General features: G+C 56.8%; 2 protein-coding genes across 7 annotated transcripts; one reads left to right on the top strand and one right to left on the bottom strand.

The window, feature by feature from the left end:
* Nucleotides 1-3,068: 3,068 nt before the first annotated feature.
* On the top strand, nt 3,069-8,364 carry LAMTOR4 (late endosomal/lysosomal adaptor, MAPK and MTOR activator 4). Of its 5 annotated transcripts, none has more exons than XM_058180422.1 (9): nt 3,069-3,221; nt 4,715-4,801; nt 4,886-4,936; nt 5,645-5,836; nt 6,221-6,421; nt 7,023-7,160; nt 7,235-7,330; nt 7,424-7,537; nt 7,612-7,756. In XM_058180422.1, exons 2-9 carry the CDS (start codon nt 4,720-4,722, stop codon nt 7,707-7,709), a joined length of 972 nt encoding a protein of 323 aa, XP_058036405.1. In that variant the 5' UTR covers nt 3,069-3,221; nt 4,715-4,719; the 3' UTR covers nt 7,710-7,756. The 5 variants fall into 5 exon arrangements, with proteins under 5 accessions (XP_058036405.1, XP_058036402.1, XP_058036404.1 ...); XM_058180419.1 differs by having other exon boundaries at nt 3,072-3,221; nt 7,420-7,537; nt 7,612-8,364; XM_058180420.1 differs by having other exon boundaries at nt 3,103-3,221; nt 4,712-4,801; nt 7,420-7,537; nt 7,612-8,364.
* TRAPPC14 (trafficking protein particle complex subunit 14) lies at nt 8,252-14,682 on the bottom strand. Of its 2 annotated transcripts, none has more exons than XM_058180403.1 (11): nt 13,461-14,682; nt 13,289-13,384; nt 13,077-13,206; nt 12,906-12,992; nt 12,307-12,427; nt 11,123-11,270; nt 10,938-11,020; nt 10,050-10,213; nt 9,662-9,819; nt 9,299-9,492; nt 8,252-9,138 (listed from the first exon to the last, which is right to left on the bottom strand). In XM_058180403.1, the coding sequence occupies exons 1-11, from the start codon at nt 14,367-14,369 to the stop codon at nt 8,985-8,987; spliced, it is 2,244 nt and encodes a 747-aa protein (XP_058036386.1). In that variant the 5' UTR covers nt 14,370-14,682; the 3' UTR covers nt 8,252-8,984. The 2 variants fall into 2 exon arrangements, with proteins under 2 accessions (XP_058036386.1, XP_058036387.1); XM_058180404.1 differs by having other exon boundaries at nt 8,252-8,493.
* Between the last annotated feature and the right edge of the window lie 276 nt (nt 14,683-14,958).

Genomic DNA, 14,958 nt, shown 5'->3' with positions numbered 1-14,958 from the left:
GTCAGTGTACAGATGGTATTTCACCCCAAAACCACGGATAATCTCACCCAGCGGCTTCATATAGATGTTGAACAGGAGAGGCAAGAGAACCGACCCCTGCGGCACCCCACATATGAGGTGCCTTGAGGCCGATCTCTGCCCCCCTGCCAGCACCGTCTGCGATCGGTCGGAGAGATAGGAGGAGAACCACTGAAAAACGGTGCCCCCCACTCCTAAACACCCCAGCCAACGCAGCAGGATACCATGGTCGATGGTATCAAAAGCCACTGAGAGATCTAATAGGACCAGGACAGAGGAACTACCCCTGTCCCGAGACCTCCAGAGATCATCAACCAACGCGACCAGTCGTCTCCGTGCTGTACCCAGGTCTGAAGCCGGGCTGGAACGGGTCTAGATAGACAGTTTCATCCAGGTACCAAGGAAGCTGACATGCCACCACACTCTCAACAACCTTCGCCACAAAGGGAAGGTTGGAGACCGGATGGTAATTTGCCAAAATAGCCGGGTCCAGGGAGGGCTTCTTAAGGAGGGGCCTCACCACCGCCTCTTTCAAGGCGGTTGGAAAGACACTGTCTACCAAAGAAGCGTTGATAATTCCCAGGAGCCAGCCTCCTGTGTGGCCAGTACCAACCAGGAGGGACACAGGTCCAATAAACATGTGGTCGCATTCAGCCTCCTCAGTATCCTGTCCATGTCCTCGGGAGTCACAGCATCAAACTCTCCCCAGATAATCTCAAGAACTACCTCCGTCATCCCACCCAAATCTACCCAATCAGCGTCCAGACCATCCCGTATCCGAGCGATTTTATCAGACAGATATTGTCCAAAATCCTCAGCACGGCCCTGCAAGCGGTCCTCCCGAGCTCCCTGCACCAGAAGGGAGCGGGTCACCCTAAACAAGGCGGCTGGGCGGTTATCTGCCGATGCAATAAGAGCGGAAAAATAATCATGTTTTGCCGCTCTTATTGCCACTAAGTAGGTCTGAATATGAGACCTTATTAGTGTTCGGTCGGATTCGGATCGGCTGGACCTCCAAACACTCTCTAGGCGTCTTTTCCGGCGCTTCATTTCTCTCAGCTCCTCAGAATACCAGGGAGCTGGTCGAGCTCGGCGCCGGGTCAGAGGCCGCAAAGGCACGAGGCAGTCTAAAGCCCCCGCCCTTTCCCAGGCGGCAACTAGTTCTTCAGCCGAGCCGTGGGCTAGGTCCTCAGGAAACGGTCCAAGCTCCGTCAGGAACCTCTCCGGGTCCATCAGGCGCCTGGGACGGAACCAGCGAACCGGTTCTATCTCCCTGCGGTGAGGGTTGGCAGTTCGAAAGTCAAGTCGAAGGAGTGAATGATCTGACCATGACAGGGGTTCGGTCACTAAATCCCCCAATTCCAGATCATTCAGCCACAGTCCCGAGACAAAAATCAAGTCCAGAGTGTTTCCCTCAATGTGAGTGGGACCATTGACTAACTGGGACAGGTCCAAGGCTGTCATGGAAGCCATGAACTCCCAAGCCGTCGACGAGGTTTCGCCTACCGACGGCAGGTTGAAATCCCCCATAACCATAAGTCTGGGGGTATCCACCGCCGTCCCAGCTATCACCTCGAGCAGCTCGGGCAGGGCCGCTGTCACGTAGCAAGGAGTCAGGTACGTGATCAGCAGACCCACCTGTATCCCCAGACCCCACTTCACAAGGAGAGACATCCGGCTATCTGCGGGACAGTGACCTCCCTTGGCTCCAGACCTTCGTTAATAATAACTGCCACCCCGCCACCCCTACCCTGGGCCCTCGGCTGATGAAATGCACGGAAGCCTGGTGGGCACATTTCAATAAGGGTGACCCCCCCCTTCTGTGCCCAACCAGGTCTCCGAAATGCCAATCAGGTCCGCACCCCCCTCCTGTATAAGATCAAAAATGAGGGGGGCTTTATTCACCACGGACCTGGCATTACACAACATCAATCCAAGGTCCAGGTCCTGAGGATTCTGGCCACTCGGGGAACGGGTAAAGCCAGGGGGACCGGAGTGTGCAATCGCTTGTAAGCAGTGAGTGCGCACTCCCCAAACATGATACGGGTCCCCGCTTCCACCATATCTGCCCCTCCCATGTACCGTGCTGATGGAAAAGCCCTTATACGGTTGAGTTTTAGCCTCCTCCTTCTCCTCCAAACTTCTAAAATCCAAGCCGCGAGCCCTAACGGGCCAGCCCTACCCCCCCGATGAGTTACCCCCATAACCCATCCTAACCCTCCCCCACCTTAAAAACCCCTTAAAAGATAAACTTAAAAAATTCCTAAGCCCTTTTTTGGCCACATGCCACTTGGTCAGAAAATCTCACAGTTCAGTTTCATTTTCCTCCAGGCCCTCTCCCTCCCATCCAGTTTCTCTCCATGGTTCACCACAAGCTGGCAGCTGACAACAGAGCTTAAAGCTCCCTTTGGTTTCATGGAAGCTGAACCTGATGACAGCACTTTTGAGCATGTCCAGAAGGCTGTTGTACGAAGGATGAGCACAGAGCCAAGATGAAATATCAAGCCTCAGATGACAGCGCCAGATGGAAGAGGCAAGTGCTGCCAACGGAACCCTGGTGTTACAGGCCACTTCATGAAAAGCAAAGTCGTTCTGCAGCTGCATGAGTCGCTGGCCCGCTGTGCTGTGCAAACTGACAGAAAATGGGTTGTTTTCAGGTGGACCTTAAACTCAAGCGCCCATTAAATCTCTTTGGACTGAATGCACCTGGCAAGGCAAGGCTGTTGGGTGGGGGAGGGGCGGCTAATATTTCCTGCCGTTTCAGTATTCTGCCCATCTGAACTTCCGGGCACCCTCTTCCTCTCCTCCCCGGCACCGGAAGCATGTAGAAGTGCTGCCTTGCACTCAGCTTCCAAATGTCTATTGTAAACTCAGCTTGAGGTTTGGCTGTAATTCACTAGCCTGGTGATTTGTGTCCTGTGCCTCACATAACTTCAGCTTGGGTTAAAGCCATCTCTTTTCCTGGGACTTTGTGAAGGGTCCTGGCTGGGGAAAGAGACAGTAAGATGGGTGGGGGCCATCTTCTCAGCAACTCTGCCCTTGCCACTCAAGCAGGGTGGGGTTGGAGGGGCAGCGGCAGCAGTAGCAGGAGGAAGTGAGGAGTCAGCTGCTCTTTGCGGGCTGGAAAGGAAGAGTGAGGTGGCGTCAGAACAGCTGCTTGTCCATTTGTTCTTTCGCTGCTGGGTGAAGCCCCTCCGTCTCAGGTAAACAGCGCAGGGCACCTGTGTCTCCTGGCTCTCAGGGTCCTCCTTCCCCCCAACGAGGGCTTGGCTCCATTTGGGCTGCGCTCTGCTGCCTGGATTGAGATCTGCATTGGCTTGGGGAATGAGGGTCAGGGAGAACCTGAGTCCAGCACACCCACCCCCTAATCTCCCCTACCCCTTTGCCTCTTTTACCCATCTTTTGGCATGGCTGAGCATGAGAGGGGTATCTCTACCTTGAGCAGATAGGCACATGGCCCAGCCTCTGCTGTCTCCAGGATTGGCCATGCTGGGGTGGCCAAAGCTACATCAAATGCACCCACCTGGTTGCCCGAGCCTGCAAGATGGAATTGGGGAGGGGAGGAAGAACACCTCTGGGGAGGGACTGAAGGCATCCCTGGGCAGAGGACTCTCTTGGCCCCATTGCAACCCCCCCCCCATCAGTTTTGCTCAGGGTGTCAGCTTTGGGTCAGGTCCACTTGGCCCAACTGCAGTGAGAGACCTGGCTCTAGTGACAAAAGAACCCAAACAGTGGGAAACTTAAATGTAAAATTTATGAGAAAAACTATCAACACGATAACTAAATGCCTTGGAAAGGAAGAACATCTACAGATACTCTATAATTTCTGATTGTGGGGGGAGGAGGACATATTTTGTGGCCAGGCTGGGTGCTGCAAATTTCTGAGGGCTGCGCAGGTTGGAGACGGTGCAGGCCAGAGCCAGGTAGGGTTCCCAGGTCAGTGAGGGCCTCCTGTGCCTGCACAGATGCCCTGGCTGTGGTCTTGGGAACCAAGCAGAACTGGTCTGCTGCCACTGGCAGACCGCTCAGGTTTCACGGTGCTCTCCCATTCCACTTCTGCTTGGCATTTGGGCACTGGCCATGGGCGCCTGAGCCCAAAGCTCAATCCCAGGCCCTCAAACCAAGTCCAGTAAGTAACCGAGTAGTTGCACAGGGTGGGCCCGGTAGGATGCTTACTCCAACTAGTAGCTGGCTTCTACACCCTTTTCATTAAAGGGAAGTACCTCATAAGCTTTATGAGAGCGAAGGACAATCTGATTAATTACCTGGTGGTCCTGTGAGACTTTTAGATCAGGCAACTCCCCTGTCGTCCCTCCCCCGGCCATGCAGAACCATCCAAACAAAGCTGGTCCCTGAGCTCAGCTTCCTACTTTCCAAGCACTACTCCATTTTGCCTTGGTTGTCTCATCCAGGTTGGTCATTTGGGAGGGTAGTCTGCAGCCCGCCCATCAGCTGAGGCAAGTGAGGGAAGAGGGGGCCGGGCCCTCCCACCCAAGCCATTCATTTCTTCACACACACACAAAGCCTTAAAGGAGGGGAGGAGCCCAACTTTGCCTCCCTCCCCCCTCAATTGTAATTGCTGAGGGTAGGCCACACCTGGGTCAGGAGGCCAGAGACAGCTGGTACTTAAGATGATGTGGGATGGGCGTGGAAGGGCAGTCAGCACCTTCAGTTCTCCCCTCGGCTTCACCAGCAGCTGCCATGGCTGAAGAGTCCCAGCCTGAGAGGCCTCTCCTGAGGGCCACCGAAGAGCCTGCCTTCTCCGTGCACTCCCTCCTGTTGGGTAGGCTGTTTTTTCTCCCCACACCTTGGTTTTGCTAGTACTCCCCCATCTCTGGAGTGGCCTAATCTCTTCCTCCTCCTCCAGTCCTAGGAAAAGTTATCTTTGCTGCATTGCCTGTGGCAGGAATCGCCATTGGTGAGTGAAACCCTCGTCCTGTCCCTGCCTCCCCACAGCCCCTTTGGCTGGCCTGTTGCCCCTGCTCCAGTTGTGCCGAGTCCTTTGCTGGGCCAGCTCTGCAGGGGCTGAATAACCTGCTGCATACAATTTGCAAGGCTTTCAGTCCTAGTTTGCTGAGGAAATTGTAACAACTGTGGCTGGTGCAACCCAAACCCTGGCTTGCAAAGCAGCACTGGTTTGTGCCTGGACGTGCTCCATGAACCAGGCCCACAAGTTGTGGTGCTCAGAAAGGTTGGCTGGGCTGTCCTTCCCAAGATGCCAGTGCCAGGCATGGCCCCGAGAAGATGCCAGGCCGTCCTTGCTGTTGGGCTATGGAAATGGGTTGCCTCTGAATTGGCCAATGGGGAGTGGGCTGGGCTGCTTTTTCTCCTCCTTCCACCTATACCTGCAGTTTGCATGTCTCCCTGGGTTGGGGTACAGATACCGACCAGCTGGAGCCCTGGTCAATTTGGAGTCTTTATCTGGGAGGTGACTAAGGCTGCCAAGCTGTCTCCCAAATTTCAGGAAAGGGTCATTTTCATCTTCTGCTTTAAGCCACCTGGGCTCCTCGACACAGGAAAATACTGATGACCGAGGCCAATAGGAGGGATCTGCATTCTGGGGTGCGTCATATTGAAGGAAAGTCTCAGAATCTAAGATGCTAATCTGTTGCTCCTCCATCCCCAGGAGCAGTCTATCTTGGTCAGTGTCCCCGGCAGCCTCTCCTTCCCATTTACTTGCTCTTCCTGAGTGCTCTTACACTCCTGCTCCTGTTCCTCAGCTGTGTTCCCTGTGGGGATGGCACCAACCAACCAAGCACACTACTCAACTGTTTGCGGGGAGCAGGGTTCCTCTTCCTCTGCGCCTGGTTCACTGCAGGTAGGGGGAGGGGCACCTGGAGGTGCTAGCTGGTGGTCCTCGCCCTTCCATGGTGGGGTACAGAGTTGCATGACCTGCAGCTTTTAATTGGCAGAGCTGCCTGGCTGTGATGGCTGGAGAGCTTTTTCTAGATGTCTTGGCAGTTTGCTGCACTGAAGGCTGTTAAGTGGGTTCGGGCCACCTTTGATGCCACTTCTGGGGCTGACAGGAGGCAGCCTCCCCTGCCCACAGCAATAGCATCCTAGGAACAGCTGTTTGCCTCCCTCCAAGCTGTTTCTGAGCCCCAGACTAAGCAGCGGCCAAACTTTAGAGGCGGTGGACATGGGCCAACAGGGCAGGAGCCGATAGCCCTTCCTGACCACGTTCCTCGCTTTCCCCCAACAGGTAACGTGTGGGTCTATTCCATCTACCCCCCAGACTACGAGGACTTTGGCCGGCCTGACTTTTGCCACCGGACTGTCTTCCTCTTTGCCTTTGGGGTCACCACCGCCATCCACGTGGCCTTGGGTGTGGCCCTGCTGCTGGCTCTTGGCATCCTCATCTTGAACGCTGTGGTGTCCCGCCGCAGGCGGGGCTGCAGTGGGGGTTTGTAGCAGCCGAGGGCGGCCTTTGTTCTTAACGGAATTTTTTGTTAATAAACCTCGATGTTGCTAAACTGCCTCGTTCTCTCGCCCGCATCTGGGCCGGAAGGGTCTCGGGTGTGTGTGTCGGGGGAAGGCTGAACTCCACCGATTGCCAGGCTCGGCAGGACCGATCGTGTCTCTGGCCGACGGAGCTCTTCGCTGAGCCACTTCAACCCCGTCTCGCCCAAACCCCGACGCGGGTTGCAGAGCACACCGGGGTGTGGGGGCTGCCTCCCCCCGGATTCGCATCTCCCCTGCACCGTCCCCTCCCGCTTCCCCAACAGAGAAGGCTTCGTCGAGCCGCCGCTCAGGCTCCCTCGGACATTAGCAGCCTCCGAAACCCGAACGACCAGGCCTCCCCCGGGTGACCGGAACGCGCGCAAAGACGGCCGATCAGCACGAGCAGCGGCCCCGTCAGGAGTTGGCCGGGAGGGCGCGAAAGCCGAAGGAGAGGGAGGGAGGGAGGGAGGGGGAAGCGGAAGAAGAGGCGGAGCTATTCGTGGCAGGCACCGCCCCGCCCGCCCGATCTCGCGAGAATCCCGAGCTGAAGCCTCTTCGTTCAGGCCCCAGACCTCCCTCACCGGAAGCGAGCGCCCGTGGGGACACTCCGGCGGTCCGCCCCTTCCGTTTCCGCAGCGGTCAGTGGCCGGTGTCGCGGCTCCGTTTCCGCCTGCGTCTGTTGGCGGCTCCGGCCGGGCATGGTGAGCTGGGGAGGGGAGGGGAGGGGAGGACGGGGAGGGGCGCCCAGGCTGACCGAGCGCTGCTTTCTCGGCAGGCGGCGGCAGCGGCGGCGGCGGCCCTCACGCAGGGCCTGGAGCGCATCCCGGACCAGACCGGCTACCTGGTCATCTGCGACGGCGCCGTCCTGGCGGTGAGGAGTCGCGTGGGGTGGGCCGGGCCGGGCCGGGCCGGATCGGACCGGACCGGGGCCAGCGGGTGCTGACCTTCCTCTCCCCGCAGTCAGCCGGCGACCTGGAGAACGACGAGCGCACGGCCGGCGCGATGGCGGAGCTGATGAGCACGGCCTGCGCCTTCCGGCTGCCGCGCGGCCCGGAGCTGCCCTTCCGCCGCGTCTCGGGTGAGCGTCCCGGGGTGGGCGGGCGGCCGCGTCATGGCCTCCGCTGACCGGCGCCGTCCCTCTTCCTCCCGCAGTGGTCTTCGGGGAACATTCCCTGCTGGCGACCGTCTCCGGCCAGAAGCTCTTCGTGGTGAAGCGCCTCAACAGCGTCCCGGAGCCCGTGGTCGTCTGAGCGGCGGGGAGGGGAGCACGGCGCCCAATCCATCCGTCTCCTTCCTTCCCTCCCACCCGCCCGCTAAGCCTGAGGTGGAGCGGGACCCCCGTCCCCCCCAACAAAAGCCGGAAGGTGATGCCAGTCCCCAGATGAGGGGAGACCTTTCCCCTCACCTGCCACCTTTCCTTCCTGCGGTTCCCTCTTGGGTCCTCTTCCTTTTCTGGTCCCTGCTGTGGGGTGGGGGGGGGGGATTCCCATCCTCCACAAATGCCTGGCACGTGGTCGAAAGATGTTAAAGCATTTCCCTGCTTTGGCCTTGGAGAAGCATCTGCCGAGCTTTTTATATGTCGTTCGCTGTTCCAAGGGGGAGCAAAGCAAACCAGTTTCCACATTGTATGCTTGCTAGCTGCTTTGGGCTGCCTGAAACCAGCAAAAGATCTAGGCGACCGGTGGAGATCCAGCGGTAATTTTTAAATCCGACCATGTCTTGAGATCAGGTGAATTCATCAGAAGTAGACGAAGAAAGAGGGATGGTGCCAGAGGACAAACCAAGAGATCCATTAAGCATGTTATTTGCCGGCCAGCCAGTGCAGTTTATTTGTAAGCATATACATACAGAGTTGGAATTGCTTCTGAACGAATAAAAAATATAAATAATAAAAATTAAATAAAGTGCAATGGAAAGTGGCCTTGGCCTGGGAGGATGAGGTAGGGAGAGGGCTAGAGACTGGTCCTCTGCCATCTAGGAATGCAGCAGATACTGGGAGAGATACTGGGAGCCTTCTAAGTCACATCCCGTGGCCTAATCCAGGGTGAAAAAGAAAAATCGATTTGGGGAATGTCCAGCTGTTAAAAGTACCTTCTACCAGCCGGGGCTGGAGTCACTTTGTCTTTTAATGGTGACATCTACTGCTGTCCCGTACCTTGCTTGGGGGAGGGGGCAATGTAGCTGCTCCTTCCTCTTTTGGCTTTCGGATAGGTTCCCCCCCCCTCCAGAGTGAAAGTCACTCCTTGGTGCTGCTCAGCTGAAGGAACATGAAGAGAGTGGGTGGGCGAGAGGGGCAGCAGTCCCTGGAAGGCTGAACTGTGGCACAGCCAGGAGGAAATGCTTCTAGCCTGGGGCGAGTCCTATTAGGAGATATGGGGTTGGGTGGAAGAGGAGGTGGGGGGGGGTCATCCTGTGAAGTTCAGGTGTCTGGAGCAGATGCAAGACTGGGTGGTGCATACTGTGGGTTGGTTCCGTGGGTCGGCTGAAGGCAGTCAGTGCTGTCCTTTCTGGGGACCCCTCCTCTGTCATGTGACAGGCGCTAGCACCAGCACCTTGCACTCTCGTTTGGCAATTTTGTCAAGGGAAAGAGCAGCCTTGTCTGGGGGTAAATAAAGAGGGCGGCCCACTGGGGAGCCTACAGGGGGAGTTATGGCCCGGCGCTCCATGACGCTTCCTGACCTATTAGAAGGGAGGGAGGGGAGAGAGGTTAGCAGGGTTTTCGCTCAAATTTCATCCCTTTTCCTCCCAGCTGATGTCTGCAGGGCCTAGGGCTGGGTCTCTCCAGCCACTTCCTTCCCACTCACCCACCCTCTCTATTAGCTTCCTCTACAGCACTCACCTCAGGAGGTGTCCCCGTGCTGGCTGCTGGTGTGAGAAGCTCTGGGAGCGCCCAAGGCTGGCCTGATGACGCCCCACCAGCTCCCGCACTGCTGGGCTCCCAGGGCTGCTTTTGCGGGAGACTGGCCGGGCCTCTGGAGGGGGGTTGGACACGCTGGCTGTGAACTGGAGTTTCAGCTTCATGTGCTGGGACAGCTGGGGGGGAGGGGAGAAGAGAGGATAGTTGTCTTGGTCTGCGATTTTTCTGCTATGCAATGTTGAAATTGGATGTAACTGGGATAGATCACCACAACTGGCAGAAGGATCCTGGTTTGTTGAGCCAACTAATCCATGCTTGTCTTGTGTAGCATGGAGGGACATTTACCTCAAACAAGCCAGCACGCAGAGCCTGGAACGTGACACAGAATGTGCGGGCGCTGCCCTTGCGAGAGAATCCCAGGTTATTGAGAGGGGTGTGGCACACAATGGAGTCTTGAGGGTCTGGTATGGCACAACATTCGTCGCAGACATTGGGCTTCTTCCCTTAGGGTGGGAGTAGCAGAGCAAGAGCAGTTAAGAGGGGCCCAAAAACCCAGAATGCTCCCAAACCCAACCAGTGCAGCGGGGGTAGAGGTTTGTGCAGCTCCTGGCTGTCCTCCCAGGCTGCCAGTAGCTGCAAATCAGCCAAGTGTAGAAAAGCTGCTGCTCATCCCATCTGCCTGAAGAGGAGTCAGCCATCCCATCCTCCCAGTAACCCTCTACCCTCTGCTCACCTGCAGTAGCACTTTCTGGCGTCCACACCAGGCGCACAGCCAGAAAGTCCTGCAAATTATTGATGAGTGTGTACGTAACTACAAAGCGGCGATGCAAGACAACTGGCGACTCGCATTCTGCAGTCATCACAAACCTGGGACGGGCAAGGCGGATGCTGGGCAGCCTAGGAGGGAAAACGAGAACAACGTGTGGCCCTCTGTGCTAAAGCCCTAGAGCTCTTGGATGCCACCTTCCTTTGGTATCTCGGGGTGGGAGGGAGACTCTGTCTTCCAGCTTTTTTTCTCCCTGCAGTGAGTGAGATGGGCGCCAAATCACACCCAGAGTTTTGGCAGCCAAGGTAGACCAGAGAGCAACCAACCCTCTGCTGCTGGGCCCCCTTGGGGTCAATCCTCTCTCTGCCGCTAAACGTCATATTTTTCCCCCAACCCCCGCCCCAAGAAGAGGGCAATGTCTACATACAGGAATGCACTAAAAAGTGGTTTATATACTCTAAACTAGGCTTTGAATCTTCTCCAGGAAGATTCTTCACCCTGGAAAGCATTTCTGGAGAGGGGGTAATCCTCTGGCAGGGTCCAGTATTGGGCGTACAGTGTTAGACAGAACAACAGAAGGACATAATTTAGGGGTGTTTAATGAGTAAGCAGTGGCCAGGCAGCTGTGGAGGCAAACAAAGTTCTGGGCTGCCATACTAGAGGGATCCCCAGCAGGAAAAAGGAGGCCCTAATCCCATTATATAGGACTTTGGGGCTCTTTTGCCATTCCAAGCCAGGCAGGACCTCCCTGCTACATTGCCAAGGCGCCTTCCTCATCTCCTGTGGCAGCCAAACTCCCCTCCTGGGCAGTTGGGCTGGCTGTGTCCTTTCTAGCCTGAAAGAGAAGCTTCTCACCTGTAGTGCGTGTAGATGCTGCTCGTGAATGGGAGTTTGGGGGTCGACCACTGCAGCACTGCAATGAGAGGAACCTCCAGGCCCTGCAAGTTCCAGGGAAGAATGAGTGGCTGCCCCTTGTGTCCCTCTCCCACTCTGTGCTGCAGGTGCCCAGGCAAAGAGAGGCTGGGGCAGGGGAATCTCACCTCTTTGGTGCTGTCAGGGGGCTGCTCTGGTGCCTGCAGTTGGAAAAGGAAATTTTGCTCCTCCAGTGCCCGGACGGAGCAGGGCCAAGCAGAGGTGGCCGAGGGCACCTGACAAAAGGAGGCCATGGAGACTTCGCCAGATTGGTGGCTGTGAGGAGGGGGAACAGAAGCAGTATAAGAAAAACCTGCAACCCAGCACCCTCGTCCCACAGATGTGCACGCACAATCCTGGCACACACATCAATTCTAGGCATCGGGAATGGAGCACTGCTTCTGCCCACAGCCCATCCCGGCTGGGAAAAGAGAAGGTTTCCATGCCAGGTTTTGCCATGCAAGAAGCTCCCTTCTGAGCTCATAGCTGTGCATGTAGCACCCCTTAAGGTCCTCTTGATGCCTGGCCTCTGCCTTCCCTGAGGCAGCTTTTCCTTCCTGGAGGGCCCAAGGGAGGAAGGATACTTTGAAGGCTCTAACAGCCAGGCACAACTTTTTGGCCACCCTCCCTCCCCCGCCCCACAGAGTAAGAAGTATATCGTGTTTCCCCAAAAATAAGATCCTGTCTTATATTTTTTTGAACCCCAAAATAAGTGCTTGGCCTTATTTTTGGGGAGGTCTTATTGTTTTGGAGTGCATGGAGCAAGATGGGGTTCCTCTTGCTGTCTTACCTAGCTCTGCATTTAAATATTTTCAGGGAGGGCTTATTTTCGGCAGAGGCTTACTTTAGTGCATGCACTCAAAAGCCCGATAGTACTTATTATTAGGAGATGTCTTATTTTCAGGGGAACAGGTTATTTATTTATTCCACCTTTATAATTTTTAGAAATAAGGTAGCGAACATATCCAACACAACTCCCTCCTCCTGTTTTTCCCACAACAAAACAACAATCCTGTGAGGTGGGCTGGGCTAAGAGAAGGGGACTGATCCAAAGTCTCTCAGCTGCCTTTCATGCCTGAGGTGGCTCCAAAACTGCCTCCTGGCTTCTCACCTGGGGATTTAAACACTAGACAAACTGGCTGTAGCTAAGGCCCTGCTCATCCAAATACCAGCCCTGGAAGTGCAACTCAGAAAATGGTTGGATTTGGGCTGCTCAAAAGCAAATAGTGTGTTTTGAAGAGTAGGGAATGTCAGTTAAATGCTCCCACAGACAGACAGACAGACAGACAGACAGACACACTGGCCCTCTTACCAGATATCATCAACTAGCAAGACAGAGCCGTCTGGCATCATGGGAAGGTAACTGGCATTCAAGTTGGGCAGGATCCGCAAGTCCCACACTGAGAGCTCATCCTGGGAGGCAGCGTTCAGAACTGGGAAGGGAGATGGGGCGGGGGGGCGGCAAAGCGCATATGGGTCTTGCCTGCAGAAGAGACAGACCTCCGGCCACATACAGAGGGGTAAGGACCCTCCCAGTGGTGGATTTCAAAAGTTTTTACTACCGGTTCTGTGGGTGTGGCTTGATAGGTGTGGAATGGCTTGGTGGGCGTGGCTTGGTGGGCGTGGCAGGAGAAAGATACTATAAAAACTCCATTCCCACCCCACTCCAGGTGAAGGATACTGTAAAATCTCCATTTCCTCCCCAGTCCAGGGAAAGGTGTCTGCAAAATTCCCATTTCCTCCCAATCAGCTGGGACTTGGGAGGCAGAGAATAGATGGGGTCAGGGCCAGTCAGAATTTTTACTACAGGTTCTCCGAACTACTCCAAATTTCTGCTACCGGTTCTCCAGAACTAGTCAGAACCTGCTGAAACCCACCTCTGGACCCTCCCCTCCCTGCCGAGCAACCCACCTTTGAGCACCGTCAAATGCTTCCCGGATACGTTGAGTTGCTGGCACTTCAGCTCCGGGGGGGGCAGCACAGTCAGCATGGTGCTCACTGTAAACCAAAGGCAGAGATGGAGGCATCAGTTCCGCACTGGCACGGTGGAAGCGCGGAAGGCCGCCCGCCGTTCAGCCTCACCTTGCGCCTTGAAGGCGCCCTGCTCTTCGCGGAAGATCTGGGAAGGGGCCCGATCCTGCAGGATGCTGAGGTAGCCGCGCTCCCGGACCTCGCCTCTCTCTTGGTCGCGTCTCCAGACGGTCGCCACGATCTGCGGAAGAACGGGCATCACTCCTGAACAACCCCGCCTGGAAGCGCTGGCCAGGGCAAGGCAGGGCAAGGCGGGGGCTTACTTTGGCTTTGACGGTGCTGGGCGGCAGCCTGTCCAGAGAAATCGTCAGTGGAAAGATGACTTCGTCGGTGGACACGATGGGCTCCTCGGGGGGGATCTGCAGGAGGGAGCCGAGGGTCAGAACGCTCCTTGGGGCGCAGTGAGACCCCACGCCGCCCCAATCCCGGTCTTACGGTCACAGCCGTCGTTCCCCGGGCGCCGTGACCGTGGGTCAGGAGCGCCCGGCACTCCCGGAAGACGCTTCCATTGGCGGCCGCCTCTCCGGCTCCAGCCGCGCCCTCCTCCGCCGCTTCACCAAGGAGGGCCTCGTCTCCAGCGCCGCCGCCGCCGCCGCCGCCGCCAGCCGGGCTGACGCTGGCCAGGGCCGAGAGCGAGCCTGCCAGTTCCCCCCAGGGCGGCCGGGGAGCGCCGCCGGCACCCGAGCGGCACCGCAGGACCAGCAGGAAGCGGACCGTCTCGCCCAGATAGAGGTGATTCCTCCGGGGCAAGGCCCGATACCGGCCTGGCTCCCCCAGAAGCACCTCGCGGGCCGGGAAGGGCACAGCCGGGAAATACATGAAGTAGTCGCACTGGGACTCCATGCCGGCGGGCGGGCCGGACGGCGGCCGAGTTCCCAGCCGGCCGGCAAGAGGCTGCTGCTGCTGCTGCGCTGGCGGCGGCGGCTGCTGGCGGGGCGCGCGGCGGCGGGGCGGGGGCGGCACGGCATGGGCTGCTGGGGTCCCCTGTTCGGGCTCCGGTCGGGCGAGTGCTGAAGGAGAGGAGGGCGAGGCGAGGCGCGCGGGAGGTGGATTCGGCCCGGGGTCTCCGGGACAGCAAGGCGGCCAAGGAGGCGGACGCAGCGCGGCGGGCGGGGCTAGGAAGCACTCGGCGTCTCCCTGCTGACTGCCCGCCCTCTCCTCGTCCGCTGCGCGGCCCGGGTAGGCTGCGCGGCGGGAGCCTTCCCGCAGCCTCCTAGACCGGCTCCTTTCAGGGCGGAGCGGTTCGAAGAACTTCCTTTGCCCTGGAGCCCTTTGGCGTTGCCAACGGACAGCTGGAAGGGAGCGGTGGAGGCGCCGGAGGCCGGAGGCCGACTTGGCGTGCATCCCTTCCTGGGGCGAGGATTTGGGTACAGTGATTATGCTGTTCTTACAGTTTTTGCGTTAATAAATGTAGTTTTACACATATTAAATAATCAATTAGGATTGAATAAGGCGGACCTTAAAAGGTTGTGATCCCGCTTTAATATTTCTGTATGGCCCAGCACAATTCCTGCTGTCTAGGCCGGAATTACAATGGTCCTCATTAAGCATGTCATCACATGACATGCCCGGTTTTTACAAACTTTTTAAAGTGCTGTGGTGTTTAAGCAAAATCCATTACATGCGAAGAACGTTTTTTTTTGCCAGAAGCTGAAATTAAACACTGGAAATGGGCAAAAATTACCAAAAATCGCGATCTTGGGACTGTGGGATGCTGCAATCGGAGGTAAATGTGGGCTGCTTGCCAAGTGCCCAAACTGCCATTGGGAACTCCGGAAGCAACTCGAAGGAATCTCTTTGTGGGCCTGTCCTAATGTTAAGCAGGGACTGCTTCTAACAGTTGCTGAGTTGGAGGTTTTTACTTTCTCAATGACTCTAGAAGATTCTGCACATTCTGGATGGGGCAAGGACCGCTGTCCATTTGCTTGCCTGA

The sequence above is a fragment of the Ahaetulla prasina genome, chromosome 4, assembly GCF_028640845.1.
Source record: "Ahaetulla prasina isolate Xishuangbanna chromosome 4, ASM2864084v1, whole genome shotgun sequence".
Taxonomy (NCBI): domain Eukaryota; kingdom Metazoa; phylum Chordata; class Lepidosauria; order Squamata; family Colubridae; genus Ahaetulla; species Ahaetulla prasina.
This window is presented reverse-complemented; position numbering and strand designations above follow the sequence as displayed.

Bases quoted from the DNA above. Each gene is read 5' to 3' on its own strand.
- LAMTOR4 (XM_058180419.1), top strand. From the start codon at position 4,720: ATGGCTGAAGAGTCCCAGCCTGAGAGGCCTCTCCTGAGGGCCACCGAA. The intron at 7,161-7,234 runs GTGAGCTGGGGA...CTTTCTCGGCAG, and splicing joins GGCGGCTCCGGCCGGGCATG to GCGGCGGCAGCGGCGGCGGC. The intron at 7,538-7,611 runs GTGAGCGTCCCG...TTCCTCCCGCAG, and splicing joins GCCCTTCCGCCGCGTCTCGG to TGGTCTTCGGGGAACATTCC.
- TRAPPC14 (XM_058180403.1), bottom strand. From the start codon at position 14,369: ATGCACGCCAAGTCGGCCTCCGGCCTCCGGCGCCTCCACCGCTCCCTT. The intron at 12,428-12,905 runs GTGGGTTGCTCG...CTCCCTTCCCAG, and splicing joins GCATTTGACGGTGCTCAAAG to TTCTGAACGCTGCCTCCCAG. The intron at 11,021-11,122 runs GTGAGATTCCCC...TGGAACTTGCAG, and splicing joins CCCCTGACAGCACCAAAGAG to GGCCTGGAGGTTCCTCTCAT.